The 12,467-nt window shown below is 37.1% G+C and overlaps 1 protein-coding gene across 1 annotated transcript in view; it reads right to left on the bottom strand.

The window, feature by feature from the left end:
* LOC134532248 (nuclear receptor subfamily 2 group E member 1-like) overlaps window positions 1-12,467 on the bottom strand; it is a 69,710-nt gene that overhangs the window by 30,080 nt on the left and 27,163 nt on the right. Inside the window, exons 6-7 of the mRNA XM_063368670.1 lie at window positions 5,628-5,721; window positions 914-1,069 (exon numbers count right to left, since the gene is read on the bottom strand). Of these exons, the coding sequence (XP_063224740.1) occupies window positions 914-1,069; window positions 5,628-5,721 (250 nt within the window). The remainder of the gene's footprint in view (window positions 1-913; window positions 1,070-5,627; window positions 5,722-12,467) is intronic.

Genomic DNA, 12,467 nt, shown 5'->3' with positions numbered 1-12,467 from the left:
GATATGGTTTATCATAATTATTATGTTATTATGCATACAGAAAAAAATAATCCCAGAACCCCATGTTACCCCTATACAACTTGATATTAGATAGAGTGAACAATACTACTTTTGTATCCTGCTCATAGTACAACAGTGTTATATATATAATTATATATATATATATATAGAGAGAGAGAGAGAGAGAGAGAGCTAAAGAACAAGGAAAATTTTTGCAATAGGTGCCTTAAAAGACAGGAATAGTTTTGGAACAGCATTTACTATTTTAATCCTGTTTTTAATTTACTATGGATAATTTGGGAACCTCTTATCACACCACCTATTGAACTATTCAATAAACAAACAAAAAAATGAATCATATTGCACAACATGTTTAGTCTCTGTTTCTTAATGCACTTATCCTCAAATGATTTAACTGTTAAGATTTCAACTATCAGTAGTTTTCCGTTTCACATCATCGTTTCCCTTGTAGCTAAAATAGGCATACTCTTCGCATTGTAGTCAAGCTTTTCAAATTCATATAAATATATCATTGCATTCTTCACACAATCAATTTATGATATGTTAGTTATGGTTATCCTCAAACGTTACCAAAATTATCTAACTTTACACAGCGAAACACACAAATGTGTATAGAATGCATGAAACTATTTAACTTACTACAATTATTAGTGCTACCACAATTTTTAAAGTAAGGACTCAAGTCAGTTGAGAACTGCCGTTTCATAAACTAACCAGAAATTCACTAGGCCAGTAAACTCTATCCCGTGCTGCAGGTCAAAAACATTTCATGAATACAACATGCCCAGACTCGGGATCTTATTTGTAATCTAATTTCATCAGAATTAAACGTGAGCTGTGTGTTTTTCTCTACAGTTGATTACACTGATGACTTGTATGCGTTGTCATTCACCTGCTTTGAAGAGAACGAGCGCCTTCAGACAGGCGTACTCCGTGTGGTCGACCCGCAGCAACCCGAGCCTGCAGACCGCGTCTTTCAGCCTCCGGGCGTCTTCCTCCAGCACCGCGTGCCTCGACGCAGGAGCGACTGCGTTGTGCACCAGCGCGTCTGCAGTGCAACGCGCCCGACATGGTAAACACCGAACTCCTTTCGGAGCCTCGTGGACATGCACATGCGACGAAGTTTGAAATGTGATTGTTAGCACTCGGCGTAGGTTACGCACTGTGAGCTATGTAAGGTATATAAATGAATATGAGACCACATACAACATTAAATGACTTGCAAGCAGAGGAGACTCGAATGTCATCACTGAGGGGATGACAAAATGACAAAATGAACATAATTGAGCTCAAGACATTTCCCCCCCCCAAAAAAATATATTTTTTTAAATATTAGCTTAGCTTAGCTCTCGGTTTACGGCATTTGGTTGGAGTAATTTCATGGAAATGGAACAGAAGTCGACGAATGGAAATGTTAACACAAATATCGCGGTCTGTCATGTATCAACATAAACCCGCATATAGTCACTTTCGTAAATATTATGGTACATACCAAATGTATTGGTGTGCCAAATGAAACTTCATGATAGTGGAACTACCCTGGAATATATTTGATTAAATAAAATAGTAATGGTAAAATGTAATCAGAAAATTAAAAATATGTAAGAGAACTTGCATTTCACTGTTGATAATTCATAGTCTCCTTCCCAAAAATCATTTGTCCCGATAGCTAGACTGCTTAAGGGATTTCTCCCCCTTTTGTTTTGTTAACCCAGCCCTCTTAGCGTGAGCCATACCAGCCTGGGGCCCCCACAGGCGTGGATACGGAATACGCCGTATACGCGAAACAGGAGGTGTTAGAGATACAGCTATATCCAGAGGCTGAGGCTACCCATCCCAGCTTAGACACCACCTTCACCCCCTGCCTCATTCAGCTAACCAGTCAATTGGCTGCGTCCTAAGCCCTTAGACATTATCAGCATTGCTGGCACCTACCCCATTCTACCACATCACACTGGGACCCCTCAATCACCCAGTGAACCCGTGGTCCGGTGGAGGTTCTATCCAAATCTCTCCTAGCTTTCCAGGCTAGTACCGGAGCTGTGTCGTCGCTCACCACGTCGACTCCGCATAGGGCTAGAAAACCCTTGGAGTCTGCTCCAAGCGATCGGAGCACCACTACCAAGTACGAGTCCTACCCAATCAGAATCCTGGGCCTAGAGGAAATCTCAATGGGGCATCATGGATTCTTACCATACTACTACCACCAACTTGGCATCTATACGGCATGAGACCGTTCGCCAACAAGCTAGCCCACCGCCACTCTTCAGAATCACTCCACTGGATGTCCCCGTCTCTTCGGACTACCTTCCGACCTGCCGTACCTCGGCACGACAGGTTTACAGCCGGTTAAGAGACCGGAAAAATTCATGGATCGAATGATCTCTACGTTAGCCTTCACAATCCTGTGCTTACTCTGGCAATGCCACCTGTTCATTGGCTGCAAACTTTTAAGTCGTCTCGACTGGGTAGCCATGATTCAATACTTTCATGATTAAGGTTTTTTTTTTAATTGGCCTACAGTCCTCCAGATTAAAAGTTAACCAATGGCAGAAGCAGCACAAAGGTATAATTATAATACGACCTAAGGAGTGTACAGAAAACATATGTGGTTCCTCGGTGCTAAAGAAATAGACTTTTTACCAGGAAATATTATATGTGTAGAAGAATACAAAACACACGGGACTCCAGGTCTGTACGATTTGCTGTTTCGCAGGGCACCTAATGTCTATTCCCATGAAGATATGTAAGAGTACAAAAAAACTTACAGTACTAACTCATGCACAGTTTCGCGATAACGATCACGACATGGCCATACATAAAGACAATCATGAAAAAAATTGACATTAACACCAATCTCTTCAGTGAACTTGTAATAAATCCATGGTGAAGGTTTAAAAATGTTATAAAGTGTTCTGAACTTTGACTATGTGAATTGGGACGACCCAAACGAATTGGTCATCAGGTTAAGACTTTTAATTGCTTTGCTTAGTGCAGAAAACTATTCCCACATCAACGAAATTGTCTCCATACCCAAAGAACTTAGGGAATCTGGCTACATTCTTTGAGTCGAACCGGAATCTCATGTGAACTTCATGCTCCTGCAAGATAAAATACCTTTGGCCCAAAGTCGTAGTGCGTGAACCTGTTGAAATGATACCATATTCCCGAATGAATAAAGGTTTCAAGTACCTACATGTTGACAGTCATCGATGTGTATAGCAATTTCGCTTGGGCCAGACCTGTGAAATCGAAGAATGCACTCGACATAACCAAGATCATGAAAGACATTTTGCGTGATGGACATGTACTTTTGCACCTAAAACGGATCTTGGCATAGAATTCTACAATGTGAACTTCAAGGCTTTGATGAGGAAGTTTGTCATCAAACACTACTCTACATTTAGTAATGTCAAAGCCTTCGTTGTCGAAAGGTTTACCAGAACTTTGAGCACCAAGATGAGGCGACAGTTTACTGCTAACGGAAATTACAAGTGGCTGATTATCTTGCCGAAACAAATTAGCAAATACAATTCCACCGCACATTCTACACGAAAACAAAGCCTTAATATGTGGAGGATGATAACTTGCTTCGAACAGGGTTTTCCAAAACGAAGAAGAAAGGTCCACGGAAGCTTAAAGCTAACGTCGGTGACATGGTGCGGATTTACACGCAGAAATACGTTTTAGAGAAAGGTTTTACTTCGAATTGGTGTTCCGAACTTTTCCGTGTGACCCATGTTTTCGAATCGAAGCCCAGGACCTACTACCTAGAAGATTTGTACCACAAGCCTATACGTGGCGGCTTCTATGCCGAAGAGATTCAGCCTACCATATATTCCGATACATTCTTGGTAGAGAAGATTCTCAACCGAAGAAATGGTCGATCGTACGTCAAGTTGTGGGGCTTCCCACCTCGCTTAAATTCGTGGGTAGCAGATGCAGAACTCGAGAAATGCTATTAATTTTTTGTTTCTTGTAACTGCAGAAATTATGTAATGCATTTTTTATTTGTAATTTTGTGTTTTTATTTCTCAAACTGTCATTTTTGTTTGGTAACTTTAATTCAATTATCTTTTTATATCAGTAAAGGATTTATTAAAGCACTGTAATTGATCGACTCAGTCATTATTTTAATAAGTAATTTTTTTGATGAAATTTAAAATTTTCTCCGAATTTATAGATTAATAATTATAGAATTTTAAGATGGTGGCAAATACTAAAATACTAGCTCTCATTTTTTTTACAACTTGTTCAATGAATAATTTCATGTTGTTAAATATAAACCTTCTGATTCTGTACAAAATCTTACCTTAGACTTAAAATTCGTTTTAATATTATTTATTTCATTAGCATTATGTGAAGAGAAGTTTTTCCAAACTAAAATTAATGAAGAGTTATCTGAGATCCACTATTATTCAAGCTCGGCTTTCTGACTTACCAATCTTGTGAATTGAATTAAAGTAGGGAAATTAATTGATTTCGATCGTGTGATTTTTCCAAATCGTAGAAAACAAATTTTGGTGAAAAACATTTTACGTATTAATATGCTTACAATTTTAAATAAATAAACAAGAAAACAACAGATGCAACTATACGTGTGTCTTCTTACTCATTTAAATAATTTAAATTTCCGCTACAGGTACCACCTGACCTTGCTACACCTCTTAACCTATGTCATTCTTCAAAATGAAATTTTAATAACAAAATGATATAATAAATATTAATTCAAGAAAACTATAATATGGATGCCGCGAAATCAAAGTAGAATTGAAATTTCTTCCCAAAAAACGAACACACATATTTCGTGACTTCGCATAGTTTACATCCATTAATTTTAATTAAGTGATTTATACCACTTGTACTATTTATCTAAAGCTGTAAAAACTGTTTCGTCAATGAGTAAGACATGGGCTACTGGTTAAAATAATACAAAAACTATATAATATTAATCTCAATAGAAAAGTAATATTTTATTTTGATTTAATACAATTTCTTGGACATATGCCGTTACGGTTTTGCACTGTTGGTTTTGAAAAAACTTCCAGAACGAAAATTAAGAAATATAAATGAAAACATAAATCCACATAGAACAAGCTAAAATCAGCTATGCCAAACAGACAAACCCCACGATGTATGCATGGCTAATTTAGGTTTGCTCTCTGTGGGTTTATGTTTTCATTTTTATTTCTTAATTTATTTATTGAATGTATTCCATGACAAATAGTGAAAAACTGCAATGGCGTATGACCAACAAATTATATAAAATAAAAATCCTCCATTGCATGTATAATTTCAAGAACGTAAAGTAGTATTTTAACATAACAAATATTTTGGGGAATTTATAAATAACAAAAAAACCTACTTCTTGTACACTCCAACATATACGACTTTGTGTCTATATAGTAAACAAATTACTAAGATTTATAGGTAATCAAAACAATGTTTATTTTTTGCCCCAAGTGTAATGTTTTTATACAGATGTCTATATTTCACAGTTTGCTATGCCACCAACATAAATCACGTACCTAAAAATGCTATAGTCTTTACGTGAGATGAAAATTATTCGTAAATAAAAACGAGAATTTGTAGCAATTAAAATATACCTTCGTCCACTGGCAAGGACCACTGCGCAGCGCTGAGGACGAACAACTCACTCCAGGCTTCCTCCAGCAGCACGGCTTGGTCGCGGAACGATAACTGAAACACATGAGCCATCGTATTCGTTATATCGTCGTTTCTGCATAGTTTACCTCAAATGAAAAGGTTACATGCATACGAGTCATCGTATAAGTTATCTCGACGTTTCTGCATAGTTAAATTCAACTGAAACCTCACATGCGTACGAGCCATCGTATTCGTTATATCGACGTTTCTGCATAGTTTACCTCAAATGAAAGGTTACATGCTTACGAGTCATCGTTTAAGTTATCTCGACGTTTCTGCATAGTTTACCTCAACTGAAAAAGATATATGCACGCGAGTCATAAAATTCGTTATCTCGACGTTTCTGCATAGTTGTGTTTCTTCTGTTTAGTACATCTTTGATATGAGTATTAAAGATGTACTAAACAGAAGAAACACACCAACATTAACAGACATTCACCACTTTTTGTTTATTATGAATGGCAGCCAGGGCTGGCAAGTTAGAAGAAAATGGATGATGGGTCGAAGGGTGGGGAAAAGGTAAAGGAGAAAAAAAGGGGGGGGGGGGGTGAAGGGTTCCCTGATTCCAGGCACCAGGGAACCGAGCTAAGATACTCGATAGTTTTTAACACATGAGTTTACACTGATAGAATAGGAAATTATTTGTATATTGACAATAGAATACATTGAAAACCTTTCCAATTGTGCCACACGCTCAGATCACACTACAGCTATGGCCACGGTCACAATGGAAGTATTTAATATACTTACATATATAATTTATTTGTGAATTTGAAACGTTGTGCATTAAGTAATAAGGTGAGGAGGGGGGGGACCAAATCCCCCTCCCCCGGGCAAATAGTTTCTATTGAAAGTTCTGATTGCAGCTGCACATGTCTCGTGGATTTTAAGTTCAAGTTCATAATCGAAATCATGCGATAATTAAGGCGCTAGTTGATATTAAGAGCTAGCCACCCACCAGCACAAACAGTATGTGTTTATAGACAGGGATCGCAGGTAGCTGTGGAACATACCACTAGAGCCAACGTTAGAAAGTGAAACAAAGTTAAAGAAAACCCTAGTTGGTAATGAAGTATTATGTTTTGGAATTGATTTCACATACTGTCAAATTAATTTTCTCTTTACCGTGATTGAAATAATGGTTTACATTTACTCATGGATTTATATATTTTGAAGGAAGCCTCACATCATTTCACTAGTTTCGATGTTTCTTACATCAGAGTATCAGAAGAACGGAAAATGTGGAAATAAATTCCGTATTTTTCAAACAAAATACATTCTGAATAGACTACGGATTTTGTGCCAAATCTACAATTAAGCTTCTGTCTTAGCATATGCTCGGTTCTACATGCCATATGATTATTTCATTTTCTTGTTATTACTGTTATTTGGGGCTTTTTCCCCTATCACAATAACTCGCTTGCATTTTATGTTCCGTCTCAAGTTTTCTCAACGGATATTTCTTAAATATTATTTATAGAGGTAAAAAGACGCGTAAATATTCGTAAACATGATCTTTTATGTGACCACTTACAGGACGAAACAACGTTTAGTAAATATCAGTTAAGATAAACACAAATTTTAACAAAAAAAAACCGACTTAAAAACTATTCCAAAACAAATTAATATGCACTAAAAAGTAAAAAAAAAATATTGCGTATTTTTCTACAACTTAATAATCAACTTACTTTTTCTACTCATCAATATGTAGGTACGATCTATGTGTTTACCACGCAAGAAGGTAGGTAGGTACCTACCCACTTCAAATCTAACTCAACACATACCTATCAATATCAAACAATGATCAAAATATTTTTTAGAGTTCTCCTAAGTAAAATGAAATGAAAAATATTAGACTACTTAAAAGTCAATCAAATTATTACGATAATATAATGTAGTTACAATTTTGTTTTTTTGGGAGTCGGTGTCAGTCAAGGTAGGTTTGTGACTACATACATATTTGTAGTTGTAGTTGTAGTTTGTAGATGTGCTTGTATCCAGGGGCGCAACAACTAAATTTCCAAGGGGGGGGGGCAATATACCTTTTTATAAAGAATCATCGATCCCCCCTATTGAAGCGGGGGGTCGGGGGGTCCTCCCCCGGGAAAATTTGTATTTCAAGGTGGAAAATGGTGCTATTTAAGCAGTTTTACTATCTAAAAATTGATTACACAGCACTTTCTTTGCCCCCCTTTGCCCCCACTACAAGGTTTCAGAGGGGGGGGGGATACCCTTGCCCCCCCCCCTGTTGTTGCGCCCCTGCTTGTGTCGCACGCGCGACTTGCCATGGCGAGAGGCGGGAGGGCAGCGGTCAAGTGAACACACCGGGCACGAGCCGCGCCAGATACGAGTCACTTGATTACGAACCGTTTCAGATTTTTTTCTCGTTCTATATCCACACCGTCCTTCTAACGGTAATTCCTTGTGTTTGATATTGGCTATATTTTCGTATCACCGCTTGCTACATTGTGTCTCAGCATAATGTCGTATTACAGTTCGTTTGTTTGGTTTAATTATGTATTGGTATTTATGTCGTTTCAAGGTCGCAGATATTGTCACAGTACATTGTCGCATAAAAGTTAATATGTAAATGCGTTTTAATTAGGTATTGGTATTCTGTCACAGTACTCACAGTATGTTGTCGTTCGTATAAAAGTTAATTTGTAAAAAAAATATTTCTTAAAGTATTTTCGTATTATTATTGCTAGGTATATTATAGAGTTTCCTTGGCTGACACCGACTCCAAAAATAACAATAATTGTAACTACATTACATTATCGTAATAATTTGATTGACTTTTAAGTAGTCTAATATTTTTCATTTCATTTTACTTAGGAGAACTCTAAAAAATATTTTGATCAATGTTTGTTATTCATAGGTATGAGTTGAGGTATGTGGGTAAGTACCTACCTTCTTGCGTGATAAACACATAGATCGTACCTATATATTGATGAGTAGAAAAATTAAGTTGATTATTAAGTTGTAGAAGAATACGCAATTATTATTTTTTACTTTTTAGTGTATATTAATTTGTTTTGGAATAGTTTTTTTTTGAAGTCGGTTGTTTTGTTAAAATTTGTGATTATTTATTTTATTTTTAGTGAATCTGAAGTACACTAAATAATTTGTCTGAATATGGGTAGACCTACTAAACGTGCTGCTCATATGAGACAGCGCCGTTTAAATGAAACAAACGAAGTCAGGGAGAAACGCCTATCTCAACAGAGGAAATCTGCCTCGAGGACAATTTCAAAAGAGACTTGCGAAGATAGCAAAAATAGACTTTCGAAAATGTGGCTTTATATGAAAAAAAAAAATTTTAACTTGGGAAAATATCGAAAAAACGTAGTCACCGTCTCGGCTTGATCATCATCGCCGTATCAGAAGGACTAGTGAATGGAGCTATGGGTATAATAAAAAAAAATCAAATGGCCGGCCTTGAGGAGAGATCAACTGGAGGATGGAGAGCTACCAGAAGCCGTGTACGTTAAATTTGATGACGAATCTATTGGGCTTAGGCTAAAAGATAGTAATGGTTGCATACCCATACCTCCATCTAGTACTACGTTAGATGTGGAGCGCCGTATGCTGCCTCTAATATTAAGCTGGGCGGTTACAGTCCGTAAACTACAGGCTACCACCCTCGAAAGAGCTGTAATCGACCTTGGTAAAACAAAACTTTGCAAAAGGGCAAATATATGTTGCACTAAGTCGTGTCAAAAGTTTGGAAGTCATAGCTTTATCAGATTTGGACGCCAACAAATTATTAAATAAGACCACACGACGATAGATCGTTGACGGAAATAACGAGACTACGAAATCTGTCTTCCGACAATGAAGGTCACTCATAATACACCTTAAGTAATGCAATTAGAAAGCTTGCGTCATGTTGCAATGCAGCAACGAACGTATGCGCATTGCAAATTGATTACAGACAGTTATAAATTCTGCCACAGATCGCACCCTTACTGTAAGCTGTTAAGGAGTGCCATTGGTCATCATATTCGACTACGACAATTACTTGACTTTAACGACGTTATGGTAGGATAGCCTATAAAATATTCGGCCGAGTATCGTTAATTTTCTCCTAAGAATTGAAGAGTTACGTTACTTTGTCATGGATCTGAAGCGTTAGGATCGCCGCTTCGTTCAAACACCGCGCGTCTGCGCGGGCGGCGGCTCGTCGTCCCCTCCTTCCTTCCCTCTCCTACTGTATGCCTTCTTGCTTCTCCCCTCTCCTCCTCCTTTCGGCGCATGCGCGCTGCGCGGCACATATGTTATAAAAACAGACGTTTTCGATTTATTCGGTCTTGTTCTTCGTATATCAACTAGCTCGTCTGATCTCGTTTAGTCTCTTTTGAGAGCTCGAGTAATTGTTAGCCAGCATGTAGTCAGTCAGTTAGACTTTAACTTTGTACGACGTGCGCGACCTCGGGGGAAAGAAAATGTAAGTTGGAGTAAGGCGGTGGCCCTTGCCATAATGTAAACGTTTGTTGAATTTTGTGTGTTTTGTCTAAATTCCCTTTCGATCGCCACCTGGAAAATTTCTTTTGGATTTCATGTAACTTAACTTCACCTTGTTTGTAACTGTTCTCCCCTGAGTTGTCGACGTACGTAAAACGTAACGTAAATATTCCTTTTTTAGATAATGTAACTTACTTTTGTAACGCACGTAATGCGCATTAGGCAGTGGGTTTTCCCTGCATTTTGACCATGTTTTGTACCACGTTGCGCCGGCGTAAAATCTCACCTTTTTTGTAGCCTTGATAATGGCTCGTTTACTTTTGCTGTGTGTGTTAAACTCAAAACAAACCATTTTGGTTTGTTTGTTACGTAATGATTACCTTGTTATTTATTTTTGTTAAGTTTTATTAAAACTTTATTATTGTTTCAAACTTGTTGTGTTACAAATACCCGTTCGCAATCCTTGCCATGCTATGGCGTCCCACCCCGTCCTTATGCCTGTAGGCATTACAGATTCCATAATCAGAACCTTACCAAACTCTCATCAAACTACCCTTGAAGTACATCCTTTCCAATTAAAAAAGAATCATCGAAATCGGTTGGCGTGATATTGAGTTATTCGTCCATTTGTCACGCACATACTTAATGCAAATTTAAGACTTATATTGTTTTCTCATGGATGCCAATGTCAGAACTAGACCAAATTGAAATGGGACCACACGGGAAGCACCAGCTTTCAAATAAAAAAAGAATCATCAAAATATGTTCACCCAATCGATAGTTCTGAGATAACAAACATAAAAAAATACAGTCGAATTGAGAACCTGCTCCCTTTTTTGAAGTCGGTTAAAAAAATCTGTTACTCATTCCTTCAATTTACGTTATTACGGGCGACCAATAGAAGCCGGTTATATGACCGCTGTGGTAGCCTTGTTTGTTACTTTTTAAATGCGTGAAAAATTGTTTTAAGTACAAGATATATAGTGTTGTATCGTTACTTAGTGGTATGTTATATATATGTGTGTGTGTGTGTTGGTGTGTGTGTGTGTTGGTGTGTGTGTAAATCATAAGTTTGTTTTGTTCTCAGAACTTAAGTTTTACCAATTAAATTTTTTTTTTTTACTGTGAAGTTCAATCTCATTGGGTGCCGTTTGTCATGATTCCGTGCATTTTGGAAGCTGCAAACGGGTATTGAAATGTAAATATATCTCGCGGGTCCGGAGTCGTTTCCTTTTTTACGTTTCCGTGTCATTGTAGACCGGACTTAAACCACTTACGTACCGACTGCCACTAAAGAAGCTGAGTTTAACCCCTCGCCGAACACAGATATCATCTCTTCGCCACGAGCACGTGACTTGCTGTAGTGCAAGACTCCCCTGCACCCAGCACTGCAACATTCAACATCTTCGGTCGTCAGTTTCGGGTATTTATGGTTGGATACGCTCTGAGGGGAAATAGAAACCTGAAAACGTAAGATTGGTTTCAAGATTTTTTTTTGTCAAAATTTTTTTAAAATCTTTATTTTATATTATATTATTTTATAGGGCCTATTATATTATATTATATTATTTTATATTATATTATTTTATATTATTTTATATTCTAATGCGGTCGTCTGGCTTCTCTCCATCCAGGAATAGTGCCATACTCGCACAGGAAATCAAGGAAAAAACCCTCCGGATTTTCTCCAGAAGGTTTAAGTTTCATTGTTGAATATGAGTTGTGGTGGCACAAGTGGGGGAAGGGGGGGGGACTCCATATGGAGCTGTGAGCCAGATTTCCTTATAGCTCAACGCCAATTCGAACTTTGAAAAAATTAATGAAACTTTACAAGCTACTGAATTTTACTTATATTTAAGACATTTTTAGTATTATATTTTCTTTATTTAAAATAAATTAATCTCTTGTATTGTTACTGCTTTTAAATATGAGAAATATTTTTTTTTATTAATTTTTATCACGCGTTGCACGTGTTTAGTCTTTGCAAAATGAAGAAGGCAACATGGCGGTGAAAGTGATCGGTATGCTGGCTGCAAGGAATTTTTTCAGAGATGTGAATGTGAAATATGCGTGAATTTTATTTGTACTCAGTATGTTATATTACAACACAGAAGACTAAGCAACATCGATATGCCTTTTTTTCACTGTATCATTGTTATCAGCTAAATAAAATGTCACGAAAACCTAAAAAAAATAATAAATAAAAATAAAGCTAATAATAATCTCTAGTTTCCTCATAAAGCTTTATAGAAATGTTGACTATTTATTGTACACATACATAGATTTATATCATTTAGACATAGTTATTAAATAAC

The sequence above is a fragment of the Bacillus rossius genome, chromosome 5, assembly GCF_032445375.1.
Source record: "Bacillus rossius redtenbacheri isolate Brsri chromosome 5, Brsri_v3, whole genome shotgun sequence".
Taxonomy (NCBI): Eukaryota; Metazoa; Arthropoda; class Insecta; order Phasmatodea; family Bacillidae; genus Bacillus; species Bacillus rossius.
Note: the sequence above shows the minus strand (reverse complement) of the source record. Positions and strands in the feature narration are given on the sequence as shown.